Genomic DNA, 19169 nt, shown 5'->3' with positions numbered 1-19169 from the left:
CTCCCTATCATCCATCTTCGTCCCCCTTCCCCTCAGTGGTTCTATCCACTGACACAGTTCACCCACAGGCTTCCTCCCCTCTCCCCTATCACCTCTCCTCTAATGGTTCCCATTCTCACCTCCTTCACTCATCAGAGTCCAGCACTGCTAGCCCTTCGTGTTCCTGCTTATCTTCCACCAGCAGCTGCCTCCAACCTTCATCGTCCCTTCCCCCCACCTCGCTCAATCTGCCTCTTCTCTATCTGCCTCCATCTGTCATCTGTCTCCCAACTCTACACCCCTTCCTTTCCCTACCTGGCACAACCTGCCCATCAGCTTTTGCCCCTCCTCAGTCTGCCAGTCACCTCAGGCTCCTGTGTCACCACTCCACCTCTCCTCTTTATACTGGCCATCTCCCCTCTCCACTCCTCAGACCTGATGCAGGGTTTCGACCTGAAATGTCAACAGTTCCGTTCCCCCCACAGATATTGCTCGACCCGTTGAGTTCCTGCAGCAGTTTGCTGCTCCAGCTTCCAGCATCTCATGTCTCAATTTCCTCAACAGTTGTCCATGGGTTGAAATTGTTTCCCAGGGACTACTATTCATGCGAGCAAGGAATTTCATTGCACCCTGACAATAAACTGATCTGATCTGAGCTGACGAACAAGATTAAACTAATCTATTTTTGTTCATTACCACTGAGACAAACATATTTTAGTATCTCAGCACTGGATTCTGACCCCAGTATATCGTCCTTAATTTACCTATTCCCCAGCATCACCACCCCTTGATCTCACTACTGAATATCTCAACAACTCTTCAGATCTCCTGACCCTTTTGGGACCCCGACAGAGGCCTTTATCTGAATCACTGTCTAGTCTTGGTCACCTGTATAATTGCCATCCTCACCTGGGGCTCCTCATCCTTCCCAATTCTAACCTCCCCATTATTCCCCTCACCATTGTCCCTCCCAACCAGGTCGACCACTGGATCTCCATTCCCTCTCCCTCTCCCCCACCCACACATCCCTGAACATGGGGCCACATTTTCGAAAACAGAAATGTCCAATACCCATTCAATTGCACCTGACGCTTGCAGCCAGGAACCACAACTAAAACAGTCATAGTACCTCACTAAAAAGCCATTGTATCACACCATTGGTGCACATGTATTCCTGGATAAGTGTACTTTTTGACTTGAAGCTATCATAAGGAATACGCCTTAGAGATCTTTAAACCAAAAACAATGACACTCTGTATGTTTTAAACTGCCTTTGCACTCTCAACAATGGCTTCTGTTCATATTGCTCTGTTAACATTGTTAAAAAAAACACAAAATATGCTTCATAGGAGCATTAGAAATCTTTTTTCTTTAAATGTGTTGTCTTGTTTTCAAACTGAGCCTCCCTCAAGTATCTTTTTTAGGTTATTATTGTGAAATGTTTCTTTCTTTTATTGTGATTGGCTCTCATGGCAGTAGGTTGTTCTTAAAACAATTTTTCCAATAAGAAGCAACAAACAATTGGCTGCAGGAGGTCAGTGGGTCAAGCAGCATCTGTGAGAGGGGGGGAAGGAACTGTTGGCGTTTTGGGTCGCAACTCTGCATGCAGGGTTTCAACCTGAAACATCGACAATTCCTTTCCCCCCACAGATGCTGTTCAGTCTTCTGAGTCCCTCCAGCAAATTGTTTGTTGCTCCAGATTCCAGCATCTGCAGTCTTTTTTGTCTCTGTTTTCCAATAAGAATTGTGTATTTATTTGGAAAGAGCCCTTTTGAGAGAGGATTGGGTAATGGAGGGGGCAAACTTCCCAATGACCTGGTCAATATTTAGGAGTACGTTTGGTATGGGGAATGGTGCCAGCAGAAACTTGACTCCTTCCTAGTAATCATTAGACACATCAAGGATGCTTGTGCAGAAGATGGATCTGTTTAAAATGCTCCTTCAAAGGCAGTCAAATCTAAATTCCTCCATAGGTCCAGGTCCATTTATACATTAAACAACATAGCTCATACAGATAGGTCATTGTCACGTTGCTCTTTGTGGGACCTTGCTATACACAAATAGGCAGCCCTCTTTCCTAAAATGCAACGATGACCATGCCACAAAAGTTCATCCCCAGTTGGAAAGGGCATGTGAAGTACTCAAGCCTGTGAAAGGTGGCTTTGTGTCTCTTTCTTTCCCGGGCAAAGAGGTAAAAATTCCCCACAGGTTCCCCCTCATCCTCAGCGTACACTCAGTTTTTTTGAGGGTCTGTATACCTGCACAGCAGTTAGTGCCACTGTTTCACAGCTCCAGTGACCCAGCTTCGATCCTGACCTCCGGTGCTGCTTGTGTGGGGTTCAAACATACTGCCCACGACCACGTAGGTTTCTCCTGGTGCTCTGGATTCCTCCCACATCCCTAAGCCATGTGAGTCGGTGGATTAATTGGCTGCTCTAAGTTGAGTGTAGCTGAGTGACAGGAGAGCTGACAGTTGATGGGCATGTGGGAGAGGAGGTTACAGGGCTTTGGGGTTTTGGACTGATGGGAAAGCTCTGACAGCTGGCATAAACTGCAGGCCATGTAGCCTCCTTCCATGACATAATGGAATATGAACACCATCTGCAACCACATTAACACCTGCAGACCTAGCCAGATGGGGAAACCACATTGTGGTGGGGACTCGGGTCAGCGTTTTCTTCATCAGCCACAAGCTGCAGCTGCTTTCAGATGCACATGTTATGAAAAAAGACTTTCAGTAATATAGCATGTTCCATTTCCTCTGGTGTCTCCAAAGCCTGTACATTAATTTTATTTTTCCCAGTGTCGTCTCAGCTAATGTGCATGCAACAAGATCTCACAGAAAGCAACAATTGAAGTGACTTTTTTTATATAGTTCGCAAATGAAGTCTGTTGCATATTCCTTGTAAAAGAATTATTCTACTTGTGTATTGTTAATAGCTTGATTGCAAAGACCAGATTTTTACTTAATTTACAATTTGTACCTTTTTACATTTTAATCTTGACCATTTTTGCTCCTGTCCCTAGTGCCACAGTATGTTTTGACTTCCTAATTTGATCAATAAGGCAGGCAGTAAGTCATTTCTAATAAACTTTGGCATTGCTCACATTTATTGGGTATGTAGAAGCTTAATTACAAACTGCTTTAGTAAGAGGTCAGTGTTCTTGATAGAACTTGGCAGCACATCCATTCACTTCAGCATCAGCTACAACTTTAATGGACCTTTAATGAAGATGAACCTGTTTCTATCTTGCAATTAATGCAATGTTAATAATTTTCATTTTCAGATTGATTGAAGAAAGTCAGATTGTGCCCAATCTTTTCCAGGTTATGTTGGTGAGTACCAAATATTTTCCCCATTTTAGTCTTAAATAACAGCACATGCAGGAATTTAAATATGACCACCTTTCAAGAGGCAGGTTAAACACACATGGATGGGGGGGGGGAGTTAAAACTAAACTGCTGGAAGAACTCATTGGGCTAAGCGGCAACTGTGGAGGCAAAACAACTGTCAACATTTTGGGTCAAGGCCCTGCATTAGGACTGGGGAGTTGGGTTTCGCTCCTGCTTGCCCTCAACCTCCTCCCCCATTTCCCCAAATCCCTTCCCTTTTGCATCCTTCCATTAAAGGTATTGAACTTCTCTTTTGTGACCCGACATAAACTACTTCATCATTCAACTTCCATTCTGGTTGGTAGAATTATCCAGTGGTTCAGCAGGTGTTTCTGAACTACTAATATTTTTTCAAGCATGATATGAGAATTGTTCAGCTGATGGTTTATAATATCAAATGGCTAAGGTATAAGGAGATCACTAGAGAAACAAAGGAGAAAGTTAGGAAGAATCTCTATCACTGAACGTTATAACAGCCATGGGAACTTTGGGATAAGTGGCTTTAAAGAAAGGATAGTCACCAGACCTTGCTGGTCCTTTCAGTTTTTTGTTTCTTTAGTGAGCTTTATTCTGCACTCTTTGTCTTAAAAATGTTTGTGTTATACCTTGCCGCAAGTACAAATGGATAACAGAGAGGCAAGGGCAAGTGGGTATCTGGGGTCTTAGGAAACATTGGGGTCAACAGTTTATCTCCTTAACCAACAGGATGGAAAGATTATAAAGAAACAGAAACAATGGACATGAAGGGCAACCTGGATCAAATCAGGTTCTGAAAGATAAATGAATGGAAATAGTAAATTAAGTGTACCAAGTAGAATAGAAGTTTTATGATTATCAAGAAATTGATAACAGAGTGGAAGTTAGCCTACTGAGGGACCAGTTGTTGGCAATGTTTACTTTAAAACTTTATATCATGATAACAGGTCAATGGGGAAACTACACTGAGTTGTACTTGGTTGCAATATTGGAAATTCAAATCTTAGTCCTTAAGGAAGTCTGTTACAGCAACCTATATACAGGTCCTCCCCAGGTTACAGTAGGGTTCCGTTCCTGTGAACTGTTCGTAACCCAGACAGTTCCCAAGTCGGAAATGTGGCCGTGAACTGAGTTTCCAGGTGGCAGAAGGTGCCTGCAGCCCCACAGGAGCTGGGAAATCCATCCTGCCAAATCCTCATTCATATGTATGGGCTGTACGTAAGTCAGGCATTCCTAACCTGGGGAGAACCTGTAATATTTTTTCCCAAGTTGGTCTTTGTCTTTTCCAATCCTGAAGAGCAGAGCTCTTGCTCTACATAGATTTACATGGCTTCCAGTACCTTATTCAACTTTCTGCTCCCTGTTTGAGAGCCTTATCTTTTGTGTTTCTCAACTGACCCCAATATAATCCAATCCATGAACATCCTTCAGTAGCTGTCACTGAGAAACACTAAGATTTTCTTCTAGCACTGGCACCAACTGTATTACCAAATGTAATGCCCTGGTTGGAGTCAACTACTTACTGAGCTGGATGACTGGCAGCCCCAGGAAGGCATTGTTTGTTCATTGTTTTCCCAGGCTCTGTCTAGCAACACCATGCCAGCATACGATTCTTCTGCCTGTAAATGGCTGGCTCTTGCTTCTGAGTACCCTTGACATTCTCAGTCTTGTGAGACTCCCTGTCCTGACCTGCCTCTCACATTGTCAAAACTGTCAAAAATAAATAGGTGTGCAATCCACTTGGTGAGTAATGGTGTATTCTTTTCTTTTTCCCCTGTGTTGTCCTGTCCCCCACTCTCCCCCTTCCCTTCCGCACTGCCCTTTATGTGTGGGGAAGTAAACCTTTTGCTTTTAAAAGGGAAATGAAGTCATGCCACAATAGTGAGAGCTGCTGGCAATAGATTAAATGGAAAGTATTATTGAAGTAAGACGGTGAGATGGAAAGTGAAGGAGAACCTAATGACAAGGGTTTAGAGAAGTAGTTTCTTCTTGGAGTTTTTGTTTTGGCTGTAATAAGTATGGGCTTATCCTTATGGGGAAAGCGAGTGAAGTAAATATAAAACAGCAAAGCACAGCAGATACCAGAAATCAGAACAAAAGCAGCAACTTCTGGAAGTACTCATCAAGTAGGGTAGCATCTGAGGAGAGAGAAATAGAATTAATGTTTCATCCCAATGACTTTTACTTGGGACAGTACAGGCCCTTTGGCCCACGAAGTCGGTGCCAACTGTGATGCCAATTTAAACTAATTCCATCTGCCGGCACATGATCCCTATTCCTCTGTTCCCTCCCTGTTCCTGTGCCTGTCTAAATGCTCTCTTAAATGTCACTGTCATATCTGCTTTCATCTCTGGCAGTGCGTTCCAGTCACCTACCATGCTCTGTGTAAAAAAAAAGTGCCTCTCACATCTCTTCTAAACTTTCCCCCTCTCACTTTAAAGCCATGACATTTCTACCCTTGAAAAAAAACTGTCAACTCTATCTATGTCTCTCATAATATGATAAACTTCTATCAGATCTCCCTTAAGCCTCCAACACTCCAGAGAAAACAATTCAAGTTTGTCTAAGCTCTCTTTATAGTTAATAAGCTCTAATCCAGGCAGTATCCTGGTGAACCTCTTCTACACCGTCTCCACAGCCTTCACATCTTTCCTGTAATGGAGCACCCAGAACTGCACACAATACTCCAAATCCAGCCTAACCAAAGTTTTATACAGTTGCAACATGACTTCCCAACTTTTATACGCCGACTGTTGAAGGCAAGCATGCCATATGCCTTCTTTACCACCCTATCTACTTGTGTTGCCACTTTCAGGATGCTATGGACTTGCACCCCAAGATCCCTCTATACATCAATGCTCCTAAGGGTCCTGCCATTTACTGTGTATGTTCCCTTTTCATGTGACCTCCCATCGTGCAACACCTCACAACTTCTCCGGATTAAACTCCATCTGCCATTTCTCTGCCCATATCTCCAACTGATCTATATCCTGCAGTATCCTTTGCAAACTTTCTTCGTTATCCATAACCCTACCAATTTTGGGTCATCGGCAAACTTGCTAATCAGCCCATCTACATTTTCATACAAATAATTTATGTATATCACAAACAACAGAAGTCCCAGCACAAATCCCTGTGAAACACCACTGGTCACAGATCTCCAGTCAGAATAACACCCCTCCAACTCTACCCTCTGTCTTGTATGGTCAAGTCAACTTTGAATAAAAGCTACTAAGTCGCTGCAGATTCTATGTGCCTTAATCTTCTGTAACAGCCTACTATGAGGGACTTTGTTGAATGCTTTACTGAAGTCCACATAGATAACTTCCACTGCCCTACCCTCATCAATCATTTTTCATTGGAGTACAATAATATTGGGTCAGATTGTTCATAGTATGATGGCCAACTGCACTCAACCACTGTAATTTTCCCACTGCGGCATGTAACTTCTGCAGCTCGGATCCATTGACCTGGAGCCTTGGCTGAGATAGCCATCTTGTCAAGTTGAGTAGGCCACAAACAGCCCTGAACAAACACAAGACTGTACTGATGGCCTTTGATGGTTTATAAGTGTCTCTGATAATCAGGAATGTAACAACAGTTCAAATAGATTTAAATCATTTTAAAATATTATTTAAAACAAACTATTAGAAATAAATCATAAACTAAAATAAGGAGAATAATTATATAAAGAAAAATAAACAAACCATTTCACAGCACTTCCCTTCACAACTGGTCGTCCCATTCAAACCTTCTTGCACCTGTGTCAGAGCAGGAGGTCAGATGTTCTGGTATGTATGTTGGAGACAAGCTCACTTGCAAGGTGGTTGTCACTGAGAACTGTCACCACTTGCAACTGCACAGTACCTTGGCTTCCTTGACTCCCTTTCCAGCTGCACTGACACAGGTCAGTTCAGGCATTGTTAAGGACAAGAGGACTTTGAATGGAAAGGAGGTTCATGCTGAAACACTGAGCTCAACACAGGAAATCTCTCATTAGTGTCCAACAAATCAGAAGATTGGCATTCCAGCATAAATGTAACTGTTGACATAGGTTCAGAGGATCTGATTCATTACTAACCAGGGATGAATTTTGTACATGGAATTACATTCAGCCCAGCCGGTCTATGCTGGTGCCTGTGCTTCAGCTAATCTTCCTCCCATACTCCCTCATCCAGATCCCTTCTCTGCTTGGTTAACCTCACTCTAAGCTCATCTCTGCTATTCACATCAGATACTTTGCTTTGTGTAGATATGGAGAGTTATTTGAGGTGATTTTTATATTGAAGAGAGTAGTGTGATCAAACCTTGCTACTTAGAAATACAATCTGCACAATTTTTACAGTGATGTATAAAGAGAAAGGTTGTAAAAGTAATACCTCATAACTGAGCTAACAACTAGTACTTCAAAGAGGACAAAAACTAATAAACTGCAGATGCTGGAAATCTGAAATTAAGAACAGAAAATGCTGCAATTACTCAGCATCACTATCTGCGCCTGTGGAAGGAGAAGCAGAGTTAATGTTTCTGTTCTGATTAACTGGAAACTGTATATCTGTTTAGAATCAAATCCATTCAGGCCCTTTGGCCCACCAAGTCCATGCCAAACATCAAGTACATATATATACTAATCCCATTTACCAGTACTTGGTCCATAGCTTACTCTCCTCTAAACCTCTTGCTCTTCAACAAATCAATGCTCTTTAGTTTTAGACAACTTTATTATGGGGAAAAGTTTCCAATGATCTATCCTAACTGTCCCTCATAATTTTCTATACCTCTATCGGGTCTCCCCTTCAGCTTCCTCCACTCCAAGGAAAGCAAGCTCAGTCTATCCAACTTCTGCTGATAACTGAAAGGCTCCATTCTAGACAACATCCTGGTAGATCTCCTCTGCAGCCTCTCCTGTGCAATCATATTCTTCCTGTAGTGTAGTGACCAGGACTGTGCATCTTACTCAGGTTGTGGCTGAAACAATATTTTAGAAAGTTGTACCATAACTTCCCTGCTCTTATATTTTGTGCCCCTAGCTAATGAAGGCAAGTATTCTGTATTATTCCTCAGCACCTAATCTACCTATCCTGCCACTTCAGGCATGCTTGGACTTGTACACCAAAGTCCCTTTGTGTTCAGTATTCCTTAGGGCCCTACCTTTCATTCTGTACGTCCTATCCTTATTAGTCTTCCCAAAGTGCATCACTATGCACTTATCAGGATTAACTTCCATCTGCCAAGTGATCAATATGATCTTGTATAATATCTAACCTGCAACTAAACCTTCACTTACAACTTGTATCATACATTGCAGTTCCTCATTGATCATTAGGTTGCCAAAGTCTTAATGGTATTTTGGATCAAATGTTCCAATGGATATATTAGAATAATAGTGCAACATTAAATAATTACTTATGCAAACTAGTAGCTCTGTTAACAATGCTAATTTACAATTATGTAGCACTTTTTATGTAGAAGAATATACCAAGAGAGTACTACAGAGGTGCAATATACAAAAATAGATCCCAAGTTAATGTAGGGATAATTGAAAGCTTCGTCAGACGGTTTCCAAGAAGCCTACCAGGAGGATAGATAGAGGAGAGGTCAAGCAATTTAGGAAGCAAATTCTAGGCATCAACTGCTGAAGACAAGGTTGACTGTATTGGAGCAAAGCCAATTCAGTGCCTTGCAGGGTACTAGGATCGTAAAGAAAGAAGGGGCAATGACATATGAGATTTAACCTAAGATGAAGATTTTAAATTCAAAGCAAGGATAAATAGGAATTAAATTATTGAGTGCAGGGATGATTCACAGACAACAAAAATAATGCAGGCATTGATTCAGTGCATTCTGAGCATGTATATTGAAAACACATTTTTAATTGCAATATTACATATAAATTAAAAGTTTACAGAGTAGTTTTATTCAGTTTGTGTCCATCACTAGTGCATTGGGTCAGTGTGAAATGTCTGGCATAAACAAGTAAAGCTTGTGGCAAAATTGTCGCATTCAGTTAGGAAATGGTTTACAGTTGATTACATGTTTAATATTATTAACTTGATGTTACTTAGTCTAGATTTTAGTGCCTTTGAAAACAATTAAGGAACTAAAATCTAGATCATCTTGATACTGCTTACCTGAAAGTACCAAAAATTCAAATGCAGCAATTGTACATTCATAACACATGGCAGCAACAGTATTTGTATGTGTATGGCATTTTAGGAGCACAACAGCTAAAGCAAACAACAGTATTTTGATCGATAACAATGAAGTCTGTGAAAACACTGGAGACCTGGATTATATTCCACTCTTTTAAAAAAGGATAGCTCTCATACCATTCTCATGTTGTCTGCTTTTAGTGCAAAGCCCCGGGAGAATGATTCTGGGTTTATGTCTGCCCTCTGCCTCATTAGTGTGCATAATGGAGATCTTGACTGGGTGAATGGCATTTCTGTTTCACAAGCTGTTACTTGTGCATGTCACCACAGAATGGGACTTTAATGATGTCTTAACGAACTTGAGTATGATCAGAAAAACAATCTTCATCTGTGCTAATGCTTGTGTGTCATAACTGACGGACAGCCAGCTGTATAGTTCAGCCTCTGGGGCAGGGTTTTAATAGAAGTAAGAAGGAGCTTTGCTGATTGCAGGAAACAAACTTGCTGTAAAATATTAAACACAAAGAAACTGTATGTTGGTGGTAATTAGCATGCTGTAGAACTGATCATTACTGCGGTCAAATAAAACTTGTCTCAAGATAAAATATATGTTACTGCTATTTAAACTGAATAGAGTACAGTGTATGAAGCTAGCATTATCTTTGTTACTAAAGCATGTAATCCCCTCCCTCCCTTAAAAGATTTCTGTTCTTATGACTCATTGAAGATTATTGCTCATTCCATGTACAAATTCCACTGATTGACTGAATACAGATTATGGGAGGTTACTAGAGGAAGGAATCCACAGCTCTGTGCCACCAGGTCAAGCAGTATTGAGCAAAATTTTGAATCTTTTCCTGCTGTTGCACTACGATGTTTGATTTATGGGCTGTAGTTTGGTAGACCATCACATTGCAGTTTTCTCTATGGAATGTTGAATGATTAAGAGATGAAGTTATAAAGTTATAAGGGATCAAAAGTTTTTTTTAAGAATAGTATACACATCAGTGTGCCCATCACTCATGTATTATAGATCCTAAGACTGCTTATGCAAATCAAAAAACTGTCGATGCTGGAGATCTGAAAGAAAACCAGAAAATGCTGGAAACACTCAGCAGGTCAGGCAGCATCTGTGGAAAGAGGGTCCTGTGCCTTTAACGTTATCTATTACTCTTTCCACAGATGTGGGGGGATGCAAAATTATTGGAAACTCTTTTCTGTAGATTACAAGGATATATAGGTGAAGTGCATCAGAATAAATAAAGTAGTTCTCCAGGGTCTCACTCCTCTGTATCTCCAGATATGTACCCTTCCTACACAATCTGTGCTCCTCCAAATCTGGCTAGTTGATCATCCCTGAATCTAAACACTCCACTGCTGCCAGTCGTGCCTTCAGTTGTTGAGGCCTTAAATTCTGCAACTTCCTCCCTAAACTTCTCTGCTGTTCTAACGTAAATACAAGAAAACCCTGATAATGCACCATCCAATTGTTCAGTTATCCAGATGTTTCACCTGCTCCCTTCAAACTCACCTGGTCCCCACTTCCCACGCTCTCTTTAAATTTATCCATCTTTGCTAGGCTGATAATAATATCCAATAGAATCACAGAATGCTACAGCACAGAAATGGGCCCTTTCTGCCCACTTTGTCCATCCTGATCTCGATACCTATCTGCATTAGTCCCATTTGCCTGCATTAGGCCTGTACCCCTTTATTTCTGTCCTATCCAAGTCCCTGTCCAAATGTATTTTAAACATTGTAATTGTAACTGCTTCCATCACCTCCTCTGACAGGTCGTTCCAGATAACCACCACCCTCTGTGTGAAAAACTTGCCCCTCAGATCTCCATTAAATTTTCCCTCTCTCACCTGAAACCTCTGCCCTGCAGTTCTAGACTCTCCTGCCTGGGGAAAAGGATTCTGACTATCCATCCTTTCTATGCCCCTCCTAATTCTATAAACCTCTATAAGGTCATCCCTCATAAAGTTACACATTCATAAACGGGCCCTTCAGCCCAACTGGTCCATGCTGACCAAGATTCCCATCTAAACTAGTCCCATTTCCCTGCATTTGGTCCACATCCCTCCAAACCCTTCCTCTACATGTACCCATCCAAGTACCTATTAGATGTTGTTAATATACCTGCCTCAACTACTTCCTCTGGCAGCTCATTCCAATATACTGACCATCCTCTTGGAGAAAAAGTTGCCCCTCAAGTTCCTATTAAATCTCTCACCTTAAACCTATGCCTTCTAGTTCGTGATTCCCCACCCTGGAAAAAAAACTCTGTGCATTGACCTTATCTATGCCCCTCATAATTTTATACATCTCTATAAGATCACCCCGCATTCTCCTACACTCCAGTGAAAAAAAGTCCCAACCTGCTCAAACCTCTTTCCATACTTCAGTCCCTCAAGTCTCAGCAACATCCTCATAAGATTCCTCTGCACACTTTTGAGCTTAATGACATCTTCCCTCTAGCAGGATGACCAAAACTGAACATAATATTCCAAATGCAGCCTCACCAATGTCTTGCACAACTGCAACATAAGCTCATCCTCCTACGTTCCAGTGAGAATTACCCCAGCCTATCCAATCTCTCTTTATAACTACAGCCTTCCATTTCAGGCAACATCCTGGTGAATCTCATCTGCAATCTTTTTTTTGCTGCCACATCCTTCCTGCTGTGTGGTGACCAGAACTGTGCACAACATTCCATAAATCCAGAAATCTGTCAGTTGACACCACCAAAGTCCCTAGCATACCAGAATAACAACTTCTAATATATGCAGTCTCGTACTATTTTGAAGAACGGGGAAGATATCCCTAGTGTCCTCTTTATTCAATCGCTATCAATAAAACAGGTTGTTGAGTTATAATGTTGGAGTTCGCTGTACAAAAGTAGGCTGCCACATTTCCTACAACACAATTATGACAATACTTCAAAAGTACTTCATTGGCTCTGGAGTACTTTGGGACATCCAGAAGATGTTCCAAAGTGCTCCAGTGAAGAGCTGTAGAAAAGCATATGTGGTGTGTGTATGTGTGTGAGTGTGGTGCATGTATATGTTTTCTGCTTTTACAGGATGCATGCTTGGCCCATGATACAGTGAAGATGTGTGTTGGGCACAACTACATGAGTTTGCAGTTCATTGTTTCTCAGTGGCACGGTAGCGTGGCGGTTAGCGCAATGCTATTACAGTGCCAGCGATTGGGTTTCAATTCCTGTCGCTGTCTGTAAGGAGTTTGTACGTCCTCCCGTGTCTGCATGGGTTTCCTCCGGGTGCTCCGGTTTCCTCCCACATTCCAAAGACGTATGGGTAGGTTAATTTGGGTTTAAAATGGGCGGCACAGACTCGTTGGGCCAGAAGAGCCTGTTACCAAGCTGTAAATAAAATTTTTAAAAAGTTAAGTAAATGGATCTGTTGGGCACGTGCTGTTTAATGTATACTTCCCTGACTCTTAAACCACTTGCCCCCACCGCCCCCCCACTCAATATACAGATGTGGTACAGATAATTCATCTCAAGCCAGACCTGATTGATATACTTCTGCCCTCTCAGAAGAGTTGAACAAGGCAATCCCACTCGCACCTATCTCATGCAACAAGATACATGGTTTGTCAGCCATGGAATCAGGGATTGGGTGAGAGTGTATTTAATACATCCACAGTGGGCCGTTTTTCAATAAATGCTTAGTTTGATGCCTGCACTGTCAGAAAGTTGCAGGTTCAACTTCTGATCAGAGCACTGAACACATAATCTAGGTAATCCTTTCAGGACATTACCTGTGGATGAAGGAGGGGAAGATTGGGAATGTTAAACCAACGCCTCATTAGTCAGCTCAACAAATTCCTTGACACTAGTTGAAAGAAGATAAGAAATGCTCTGTGACCTGCCCAGAATTCAACATCAACAAAATAGATTAATGGTCCTCCTGGGTTAAGACAGGGTTCTGATCTTGTGAACTATTTGTAACCTGAACGTTTTGCATCTGAAATGCAGCCACAAAACTGAGTTTCCACATAGCAGAAGATCCTTGCAGCCCTACAGTAACCATCAAATCCATCCCACTGGTCTCCCAAACATATGTACAGGCTGTATGTAAGTCAAGCGCCTGTAAGCTGGGGAGGACCTGTACTCTCCCTGTTGCTGCTTGTGGGACCTGTCTGTGTGTGTGTGGGAGTAGGCCATCCAGACATTCAAGCCTGCTCCACCATTCACTTGACCAATATTCTGGCGGGCAGATTTGCTAGTGCTACTAGGGAGAGTTTAAACTAGATTAGCAGGGGGGTGGGATCCAAAGTAGCAGTGAGGCAGATGGGAGGCTGAAAGTTGATACAGAATTAAATGGAAACCAGAGCACCAGGTCAGAAAGTGGAGGGATTGAGGTAGATGTCATGATCAGTAAGGCAGGAGCAAGGTAATAGACAAGATGGGACGGACTGATTAAAGTGGTTTATTTTAATGCAAGGAGTATTAAAGGTAAAGGAAATGAACTTAGAGCATGGATCAGTACATTGAACTATGATGTTGTGGCCATTACAGAGACTTGGTTGAGAGAGGAACAGGACAGGCTGCTTCATGTTCCAGGGTTTTGTTGTTTCAGAAGAGATAGAGAGGGAGGTAAAAGAGGGGGAGGATTTGCACTATTAATGAGGGACAATATCACAGCTAAACTCAGGAGGGACGTAATGGAGGGCTCATCCACTGAGTCTACGTAGGTAGAACTCATAAATAAGAAAAGTGCAATCACTTTGGTGGAATTATACTTTAGACATCCCAGTAGCCACCAGGACATTGAGGAACAGATATGCAGACAGATTAGGGAAACAGCAGGGTTGTTGTCGTGGGTGGCTTCAACTTCCCCAAGATAGACTGGGACCTCCTTAGTACAAGAGGGTTAGATGGGGCAGAATTTGTTAGGCACATCCAGGAGAGCCCAGCTAGAGGAGGGGCCATACTGGACCTGGTGTTGGGAAATGAGCCTGGCCAGGTGACTGGCCTTTAAGTGGGGGAATATTTAAGAAACAGATCTCAACTCATAACTTCTAAAAATAGCCATGAATAAGGGTAAGAATGGATCTTGTGGGGAAGTACTAAATTGGGGGAGGGCAAATTACAAGACCATTAGGAAGGAACTAGGGAGAATTAATTGGGAACAGCAAGTCCACATCTGAGATATGCAAGTTGTTTAAATACCAACTTCACAGAGTACAGGACGTAAGTTTCAGTAAGAAGAAAGGTCAAGGATGGCAAGGTAACAGAACCTTGGATGGCGAGAGAGGTGGTGAATTTAGTCAAAAAGAAACAAGAAATATATGCAAGGTTTGGGAAACTAAAATCGAACCCTTGAAGAATATAGAGAAGCTGGAAAAGAACTCAAGAAGGGAATTGGGAGAGCCAGAAGTGTCCATGAAAAGTCCTTGGCAAGTAGGACTAAAGAGAATCCCAAGGCATTCTATACATACATCAAGAACAAGAGGATAAGTAGGGAGAGGGAGGACTATTCAAGGCTACAGATGGTAACTTGTGCTTGGAAGTGGAGGATATGGGTGAGGTCGTGAATGAGTACTTTGCAATAGTATTCATCAAGGTGAAAGACATGGAGAATGGTGAGATCAGTGTGGCATGTGCTAATATGCTAGGACATTTTTCTCTTTACAATATTTTTATTGAATCCATGAAAAAAAGTACAGAGTACATGCATCAAGAAAGAAAATAAAAATACTACTGAATACGTTGTATTAAATCGTACTTAGATTACAATACTCTAAATTAATAATCACATATAGTAGTTAGTTAATAAAGGAAGAAAAAATTGGAAGATTTTATTATATAAAAAAATCTACTCCCACTACCAAAACCCAAAGCTGTTAGATGGAAGAAACAACAAGGAAAAACTTTTAAAAACATAACCGTGTCAGCCAATATTTGCATTTTAGTCCCCAAATTAGAGATTTTGAAAATAATTCAAAAAAGGTCCCCACAGGGTTTGAAAGTCTAGGTTAGGTTCAAAAACTGAACAGCGAATCTTCTCTAGATTCAAGTATGATGTAACATCCTGTAACCATCGAGCATGAGTAGGCGGAGTAACTTCCTTCTATTTAATCAATACAGCTCTCCTGGCTATAAGAAAAATAAAAGCCAGAATATGTAAATCAAAAGCCTTCAAAGTTATATCTTTTTCTCCAACAATTCCAAATAGTGCAGTCAAAGGATTAAGTTTAAAATTTATTTTGAAAAGTACAGAAAAAGTATGAAAGACCTCTGTCCAATATTTTTTAAGACTCTGACACATCCAAAACATGTGAATTAAGGAAGCCACTCCATTATTGCATTTGTCATAGTAAGGAGATATATCAGAATAAAAACGGGATAATTTATCTTTAGACAAGTGAACTCTAGGGACCACTTTAAATTGAAGGAGAGAATGACGAGCACATAATGACAAAGTATTAACCAACTTGAAAATTTCATTCCAAGTTTCCTTAGAATTGACGTCTGCAAATGTTGTTCCCAAGGGTTTTTAATTTTATCTAGTGGCACCTTACTCATTCCTAGTAATCTGTCATAAATATTAGATATTGAGCCATCCTGAAAAGGTTCCAAATTAAAAATTACATCTAATAAATTCTTATCAGGACTCAAAGGAAAAGAATGTAATTGAGGTCGAAGAAAATCTCTAATTTGTAAATATCTAAAAAAATGAGTTTTTGGTAAATTATACTTGGTAGACAATTGTTCAAACAAAGAAAGGTTTCCTCCAACAAACAGATATTGAAAACAAGTAATACCTAATTTGTCCCATTCTTTAAAAATTACATCAGTCATAGCAGGTTTAAAAAAGTCATTAAAGAAAATGGGACTGGACAAAGAAAAACTCAATGAACCAAAATATTTTCTAAATTGTAACCAAATCCTCAAAACATGTTTAACTACTAAATTATCTGTTAGTTTATTTAATGATATTGGAAGTGAAGAACCAAGCAAAGAGATAATAGAAAATTTTTTAATAGAATTAATTTCCGAAGGGACCCATACTGGACGAGCCTCTTGATTAATGTAATGTACCCAAAACGTAAGATTTCGTATATTGACTGCCCAGTAATAAAATCTAAAATTAGGTAAAGCTAAACCTCTGTTCTTTTTAACCTTCTGAAGGCAAACTTTTAGTCTAGGATGTTTATTATTCCATATATAGGAAGAAATAATTGACTCAAGCGAGTCAAAGAAAGATTTAGCAATAAAAACAGGTAAAGCCTGAAATAGATGTATAAATTTAGGTAAAATATTCATTTTAATAACATTAATTCAGCCAATCAATGATATAGAAAGGGGAGACCAACTTGATAAAACCCTTTTCACATAGTGCAGTGAGGTGAAGAAATTTTCTTTAAATAAATGCTTATAATTTTTAGTAATTGACACCCCCAGATAGGTAAAATGATTTCTTACAATTTTAAAAGGAATGTTAATATCAACTGGTACCAAGTTATTCAGAGGAAAAAGTTCAATTTGTAGCCTAAAAAATGACTAAAGCGAGAAAGTAAAGAAAGCATAGGAGGTAAGGAGGCTTCAACATTAGATATAAAGAGTAATAAATCATCAGCAGATAGAGAAACTTTATGGTTAATACTTCTTCTGGAGATATCAAGGATATCTCTAGATTCTCGGAAAGAAATAGCTAAAGTTTCTAAGGCCAAATCAAAGAGCAAAGGGCTCAAAGGACATCCCTGTATGGTTCCACATTGAAGTTTAAAAGACTTAGAATTTTGGAAATTAGTAAGAACTTGAGCAGAAGGGGATAAATAAAGTAATTTAATCCATTGGATAAAATTGGGCCCAAGATTAAATTTCTCTAAGGTTTTAAATAAGTAATTCCATTTAATCCGATCAAAGGTCTTCTCAGCAGCTAAAGATATCACACATTCCAATATTTCCTTAGAGGGAGAATAGATAATAGTCAATAAATGACAAATGAGAATATCGATTTTTAATAAAAACCAGTCTGATCATCAGATATAATTGAAGGTAAAATATTTTCCAATCTGCGAGCTAGAACTTTAGATAAAATTTTAACATCCACATTAAGTAGCGAAATTGGTCTATACGAAGCACATTCTGTTGGGTTCTTATTTTTCTTAAGAATGTGAAATAGAGGCTTCATAAAAAGTTTGTGGTAATCTACCCGATTAAAAAGAATCCGAAAAGACAGCACATAAATGAGGTATAAGCAAAGAGGAAAAGGCCTTATAGAATTCTCCAGGAAATCTGTCAGGACCCGGAGTCTTTCCAGAATGTAAAGATCACACAACCTCGGCGATAGATTGATCCAACTGTTTTCGATTTTCAGTGGAAAGTATAGGAATGTTTAATTGGTCAAAGAAATTATCCATTACTGTATTATCTTTAGGAAAATTAGAACTGTAAAGATTAGAATAGAATTCTTTAAAAGTATCATTTATTTCTAAAAGATCAGTTGTCCTCCCGCCATTGGCTTTCGAAATTTCTTTAATTTGCTGTCTAGCTCTGGAGATTTTTAATTGGTTAGCCAGTAATTTACCTGTTTTATCTCCATGAATATAAAATTGACTTTTATCTTTTAATAGTTGACTTCCAATTGGATATATTAAAAGAAGATCATATTTAGTTTTAATTTCAACTTGCCTTTTAAAAAAGCCGGATCTGGATCCAAAGCATATTTTTGATCTAATAGTTTCAGTTGATCAACTAGATCAGCTCTTTCTCTGTTAGCTTTTGATGCTTGCCGTATAAGAAATAATTTGACCTTTAATAAAGGCTTTGAAAGTATCCCAAACAATAAGACTAGAAATCTCTTCCGACGAATTCTCTTTAAAAAAAAGGGTAATTTGTTTCTCCATAAATTTGAAAAATTTTTTATCAGATAACAAGGTTAGGTTAAAATGCCAAAATCTATCTATCTGAGGGAGCCCAGGGAAATTTAAAGATAGAAACACAGGAGCATGACTGAAAGAGCAATCTCTTTATAGTCACAGGATCAAATTGATGAAGTCATTTGATTATCAATAAAAAAAAATAATCAATCCTGGAAAATGTATGGTGAACATGAGAAGAAAAGAAATATTCCTTATCCTATGGATGCAAAAAACGCCAGGCGTCAATGACCCCAGTTTTCATTAAAAATGATTGAAGAGATAAAGCTGATTTATTAGGAGCAGCTAATTTAGTGGATGACCTATCTAATTTGTGATCTAACCAGAGGTTAAAATCTCCTCCCAATGCCAAAGAGTGGAAGTTCAAATCTGGTAGGAATGACAAAAATCGTTCAAAAAATCCTGGGTCATCCGTATTTGGAGCATAAATATTAGCCAGTACCATTGGTCTATTATTTATTTTCCCTGATACTATAACAAAGCGACCATTAGTATCAGTTATGACTTTATGTTGGTCAAATGAAACTGTCTTATCTATAAAAATTGAAACTTCTCTAGATTTGGCTTGAAAAGAAGAATGAAATTGGAGCCCATTCCATCGATTAAAAAAACGTAAAATATCATAGTTGCAAATATGTGTTTCTTGTAGAAAGATAATAGAGGCTTTAAGTTTTTTAATATAGTCAAAAATCTTTTTCCGCTTCAAAGGATGATTTAAGCCTTTTACATTAAAACTAAGTAAATTAATAACT

At 39.8% G+C, this 19169-nt stretch overlaps 1 protein-coding gene across 2 annotated transcripts in view; it reads left to right on the top strand.

Annotated features, from left to right (window-relative positions):
* The window catches only part of ulk4 (unc-51 like kinase 4), a 527384-nt gene that overhangs the window by 353831 nt on the left and 154384 nt on the right, over positions 1-19169 (top strand). For both annotated transcript variants that reach the window (XM_052015441.1, XM_052015440.1), the window contains exon 31: positions 3268-3316. In XM_052015441.1, the coding sequence (XP_051871401.1) occupies positions 3268-3316 (49 nt within the window). The remainder of the gene's footprint in view (positions 1-3267; positions 3317-19169) is intronic.

This window comes from Pristis pectinata, chromosome 5, assembly GCF_009764475.1.
Source record: "Pristis pectinata isolate sPriPec2 chromosome 5, sPriPec2.1.pri, whole genome shotgun sequence".
Lineage (NCBI taxonomy): Eukaryota > Metazoa > Chordata > Chondrichthyes > Rhinopristiformes > Pristidae > Pristis > Pristis pectinata.
Note: the sequence above shows the minus strand (reverse complement) of the source record. Positions and strands in the feature narration are given on the sequence as shown.